Genomic DNA, 6,000 nt, shown 5'->3' on the forward strand with positions numbered 1-6,000 from the left:
AGAAACTAAAACTTGGAAAAAAGAGAAAGAAGTATATGTTGGGAGAACTTAAAAATGGTAGCATAGTTAAGCAACAATTCAAAACAGCTGTAGAAGAGCACCTCACCGAACACGAAACAACACCTATTTGGGACAGATTTAAATATGCTATACAGCAATCAGCAGAGGAGATAATCCCAGTACAAGAAATCCAACACACCAACAAGGGGAGGATACCTCAAGAAATTCTGGATCTGATAGAACAAAGGAGGTTAGTGAAGAATAAGGAAGTGGAACACAGAGAGCTAGACAGACAGACCAGACAATCGTGCAATATTGCAAAGAATGAATGGCTGATTCAAAAATGCAATGAAGTAGAAAGCCATATTAACAACAGCAAAGAAATGCACAAGAAAATTAAGGAAATTACTGTAATTAATTTCAGGAGGAATTAATTTCAGGCAGAAGGAGAAGATGGCGCGTGATGCAGCGCGCACAGCTCTCCAGTGAAATGATATCATATTTGTTAAATAGGGTACCGTGCACAATTCTGATTTGATGGAGACAGACGTGAGAAGGCACAAAGGAACATCTGGAAATTTCTGAAATACCCCGTTCGCTGCCGCTGCTACTGAGCGATCGAGAATCTCTGGAGGGAAGGCCCCAAAATCCCCGGCTTTGCCTGCCGCTGGCGACCGAGGCTGAGGTCGAAGCGTTCGGCAGAGATGGCGCTCGGTACTCGGTGTCGGAGGGCTGATCGGAGCTCGAAGTTTTCGGACGACTGAAAGTTGGACTGTGGTCGGGCATGGCCGGGAGAGTTTTCTTCCTTCTCCCGTCTGCGTGAGATGTGGGACTTTCGAGAGACTTTGAATTTTTTTACTGTGCCCATGGCCTGTTCTTCATCAAGTTATGGTATTGTTGCACTGTTGTAACTATATATTATAATTATGTGTTTTTGTTAGTTTTTCAGTCTTGGTCTGTCCTGTGTTTCTGTGATATCACACTGGAGGAATATTGTATCATTTCTTCATGCATGCATTACTAAATGACAAAAAAGAGGACTGCGTGTCCTCATAATCTAATCTAATTAAGAAAACCTCCTCTACAGGATGCATAAGATCAGCAGACAGATCCATGCTAACAGACCCAAATAAAGCATGTGAGAGGTGGATTCAGTATATAGATCAGCTTTTTGAAGATAATAGAGGGGAACTCCCAGATATTAAACACCCTAATCCTGGCCCACCTATTACCAAAGAAGAAATAACTAAAGCAATGAAAAGCATAAAACATGGTAAAGCCACTGGACCTGATGAAATTTCAGTGGACATGATACAAGCCCTGGAGGATCTGGGCATAGATATTCTTTTTGAACTGTTTAATGTCATATATGAGTCTGGTGTATGCTCTGACGATCTCTTGAAGTCAGTATTTATAACTCTGCCAAAAATTCCTGAAACTATTGACTGCGAAAATTATACAACAATCAGTCTGGTGAATCACATAATAAAGATTTTGTTGAGACTTGTTCTGAGTCGAATTAAAAACAAGTTAAGTCTAGCAACTTCTAAACTGCAATATATGTTTATTGACGATAGACGAACTAGGAATGCAATTTTCATACTATGAATGCTTTCAGAAAGGGCCATTGAATATCAAAGTGATGTCTTTTTATGTTTTATTGATTTCACTAAAGCATTCGACAAAGTGAAACATGAAAAATTCTTTCAACTCTAGCTGAACTAAACACTGACGGAAGGGGCCAACAACTGCTTCAAAATTTATATTGGAATCAAACAGCAGCGGTAAAAAAAAGTATGATAAAATAAGCAGTTGGACTAAAATTCAAAGAGGAGTTAGACAAGGATGCGCTGCCTCACCGGAATTATTTAATATCTATAGTGAAATGATTCTCAGAGAAATAGAAGACCTAGATGGGGTAAAAATTGGAGGTGTTAACATCAACAATATAAGATATGCAGATGATACCACCCTAATAGCAAGTGCTGCAGAAGACCTACGCATTCTCCTAGACAAAGTAGTACAAACAAGTGCAGATTTTGGTCTAACCACCAACTGTAAAATAAAACAAATGTATGGTAATATCAAAACAGCAGGATACGATTTAACAAAGCAGGAAGGTAGATAGAGTTTGGATGTCCTTCAGTAATGTTCCTAACAAAGCACCCATGGCAGATACAGGGACGCGGAGATGAATTGGCAAACTAGTCACAGGATTAGATTGGTAAATGGATGCGAATGGCAGTGTGCGAGCGTGTCTCTCCTCCCGGACCCGGCAATAAGCGGCGAGCTGTAGATTTGCTGATGTATCCTTTGTTGTTTGTAAAAGAGTATGTGAAACAAAATATGACTTGATCCACGTTGTGAAATAAAATTCTGGGAGGACATATAGACCTTTGGGTGGTCGTTTTTAGTTGTAACCTTGCAACGCTAGGCCACACCTTTCTGAATGCAGTCGGACAGTACAGCGAAAGTGGATTTTGTTATTCTTGCATTGCTCACCGAGGCTCTGAGTGGAAGAATTCCGACTCGGTCTTACAGCGATACGGAGCACTGGTGATAACAGACTGAGAGCAATGGGTGCAATTCTGATTGCACGCCATGGGAAGGATGTTGTAAGAACTGAGCTATGGTAGATCAAAATTCACCAGATTGTTTCCTGGACTGTGAGGAAGTGGATAAACTATAAGGAAAAGTTTGATTGTCTGAAATAAAAAATAAAGTGAACGGTCCTTGGAAAAGTTTATACAATTATGAGGAGGTTTATATTTAACTTTGTCTTCTCCTATGTCAGCAGTGGCACATCCATACACAGATCTGAAGACATTCTCTTTTTCTCGCCCAGTGCGGCGTGGTTATGTATGCAGCAGACTTGCTGGATGCAGATGATAATAAAATAATGGAAACGTGTCTAGATAACCCTTGGTTAACAAAGGTAGAGAGGGATACGGGCTGGATTATGGCTCTGGGAATTGGCAGAGGTCGCCATAGTCGAGCTGGGGCAGAATCTATGCGATATTGATTCCGCACTGCAATCTACAAGAAGGTAGCTCTGTCACAGCGCTGACCGCAGCGAATCTCCACTGCCAGTGTAAAAGACATTCCGATGACTCCACCTTTACCCGAGTTACCCAGCGGCCAAATGAGCCCCGACTGTCAACGCAGCTGTCAAACGCAACGAGTGACTGAAATCAACTGAGTGATCGGATACCAGGATTGTTGATGACGTCACGGCTATCAAGGACGCTTCTGCACGGAAATGGAGTTATATTTGACTCCAAGTCAATTTAATAGCGAGACACTTTATTGTTAAACACATAAAACGCAGATGTACATCGCGACCCAATGACAGATTTCCGATGCGCAGAATTAGTGGGTGATGAACTTTCGAACTTTAGGAACATGTGCTTTGCTTTGCCTGTGTTTTTTTTAACCAGTATGAAAAACAAAGTCCAAGGAGATTTTAACACCAGCCGCATTTCCTCTCTAAACTTAGCCTGGGTCGCTGTATAAATACAGGCGTTCGTGCAGGAACTCAGATACATGATCATGTAGCCGGCTTCAATGGCGACATAGGCAGAGTCGGTGTAATCACCTTCGTAATGCGCGGTTCCTGCGAGTCGGGTGATCTGAAAGATCACAGTGACCGACAGCCACAACAGAATGAAACTGCCGGACACACTAAGGAGTAAAATGATGGATTTCCGGCGGCCTTCCATCTCCGGATCCTTCTGTGTTTGACTGCTGTGACCGCGCAGTCCGCGGCGTACTTTACTGGCTAATAAAATGCGCCTTACCGTCAGACAGTTAAACAGGGTTATCAGAACAAAAGGTGATATAACCGTTAAAATACTCTGCAGAAAGGAGAATGCGACGCCCACAAGAGACGTCACGAACCAGGAGCTCCGCTGACAGCCCCATTGAATACCGTTAATTACACGCACAGGTTTATACTGAAATAGATACGGGACGTTCTGTAAATGCATCAGGAGCGGAACGGTTATAATGCCGGCAACAGCTGTCCTCGCCGTGCAATATTTCGTTTTAAGCTTCTGACAACAGAGCGCTACAAACCGATCGGCTGTGAACAGGACAGTGTACCAGACCGAGGTTTGCAGGCAGGTCGAATTGAAGTACAGGACGACCTTACAGGCTGATGTGTAGGGCAGGAAGGAGAATGGAAACTGGTACATGACGATATGATACGCAATTACACAGAGGATCATCACCAGGAGATCTGCCATTGCCATGAAAGCCATGTAGAGCGATATACATTTGGAAAGGCCGCAATTCCCTCGGAAGAGGACCACCATTGTCAATAGGTTCGCTAGGGAAAGAGTCACAAATTGTGAGTTACAAACAAGGCGAGGAGAAGCGTTCTCGGAATGCAATGTGAAAATAATTTTCCGACAGTGATAGGCAAAATTACCGGAGAAATATGTTCCAAGAGAGAATAAAAACTCCTCATTCAGTGAACTAAAACGGTTTGCAGCCGAACTGCGCATTTGCTCCTGGTTAAGTTGCTGGTGACGTGCTCTCGATGTCACCTTGGCGATGTAACCGAGAGGGGGCAGCACTGCTCCTGGTTAAGTTGCTGGTTACGTGCTCTCGATGTCACCTTGGCGATGTAACCGAGAGGGGGCAGCACTGCTCCTGGTTAAGTTGCTGATGACGTGATCTCGATGTCACCTTGGCGATGTAACCGAGAGGGGGCAGCACTGCTCCTGGTTAAGTTGCTGGTGACGTGCTCTCGATTTCACCTTGGCGATGTAACCGAGAGGGGGCAGCACTGCTCCTGGTTAAGTTGCTGGTGACGTGCTCTCGATTTCACCTTGGCGATGTAACCGAGAGGGGGCAGCACTGCTCCTGGTTAAGTTGCTGGTGACGTGCTCTCGATTTCACCTTGGCGATGTAACCGAGAGGGGGCAGCACTGCTCCTGGTTAAGTTGCTGGTGACATGCTCTCGATGTCACCTTGGCGATGTAACCGAGAGGGGGCAGCACTGCTCCTGGTTAAGTTGCTGGTGACGTGCTCTCGATGTCACCTTGGCGGTGTAACCGAGAGGGGGCAGCACTGCTGCTCATTCGCCATCACAACCCAGAAAAATAGGGGAGATCACCATCTTCTCCCATACCTCCCTTGTGCCCTACTTTCCCTACCCGTGGGATCGTCATTTCAATGGCTCTTACCCTCGAAGCCCCATTCAGACACCAGCCGTAGTGAATGAGAGCTGTGATAGAGCTGAACACAGTGGCTGTAGGAGGATCGGCTGATGTGCAGTCGACAGAATCCACTCAACGGAACTCATTATTGAACCGGTACAGGCCCGGAGTAAGTTGGACCGTGCCCGCTGTCGGTCATCAGCCCCAGGGTGAAACCGATGCACTCGTTCCCTCCGTTTAGTCAATGAATGAGCGCAGAGCCCGGTGAACAGAATTGGACTTCACTGACTCGTCCAGTGTCGCTTGTACTCCCTGAACTTTTTGACATTGAAGGTTAAAAATCTCTATAATAACCTCTGTGACAAATATTCCCGATACCGAATGTGCATCGGGTTTTCCGGCTCCGAATAAGGTCTCAGTAAATGACGGTGCATATTATGGATCATCACCGGCTCCTCATTTCCATCATCAGAATCGGAACCAGCATCACGTTTACTGTCTCCAGTAAATGTCGTGAAATGTGTGTACAGTGCAATACGTCCAAAAGCACTGAAACAAACAATAAATAAATAAACGAGAGGGAGCGCAAAAGGAATGCAAACAGTGACGTAGTATTGTTTAATTTAGAAAAGTTTAGAAATAATTTAGAAAGCCGATGCTTGATGAGAATAAGCTCAACTAAGATATACGAGGCTTAGCGAGTATTTTGGTGATACTGACGACAACTCCCTGAACTTTTACAGAGCCATGGACAAGGATATGAGCAGAATATATTGGGAAGTGTTTAATTTGGGGAAGTACCCATCATGACGCTATGAGGCAGGAACCTGGGGATGTG

General features: G+C 44.5%; 1 protein-coding gene across 1 annotated transcript; it reads right to left on the reverse strand.

Annotated features, from left to right (window-relative positions):
• Positions 1–3,287: 3,287 nt before the first annotated feature.
• On the reverse strand, positions 3,288–4,313 carry LOC134341757 (allatostatin-A receptor-like). The gene has a single exon (XM_063039670.1). The coding sequence runs from the start codon at positions 4,311–4,313 to the stop codon at positions 3,288–3,290; it is 1,026 nt and encodes a 341-aa protein (XP_062895740.1).
• Between the last annotated feature and the right edge of the window lie 1,687 nt (positions 4,314–6,000).

The sequence above is a fragment of the Mobula hypostoma genome, unplaced genomic scaffold (genome assembly GCF_963921235.1).
Source record: "Mobula hypostoma unplaced genomic scaffold, sMobHyp1.1 scaffold_62, whole genome shotgun sequence".
Classification (NCBI taxonomy): Eukaryota; Metazoa; Chordata; class Chondrichthyes; order Myliobatiformes; family Myliobatidae; genus Mobula; species Mobula hypostoma.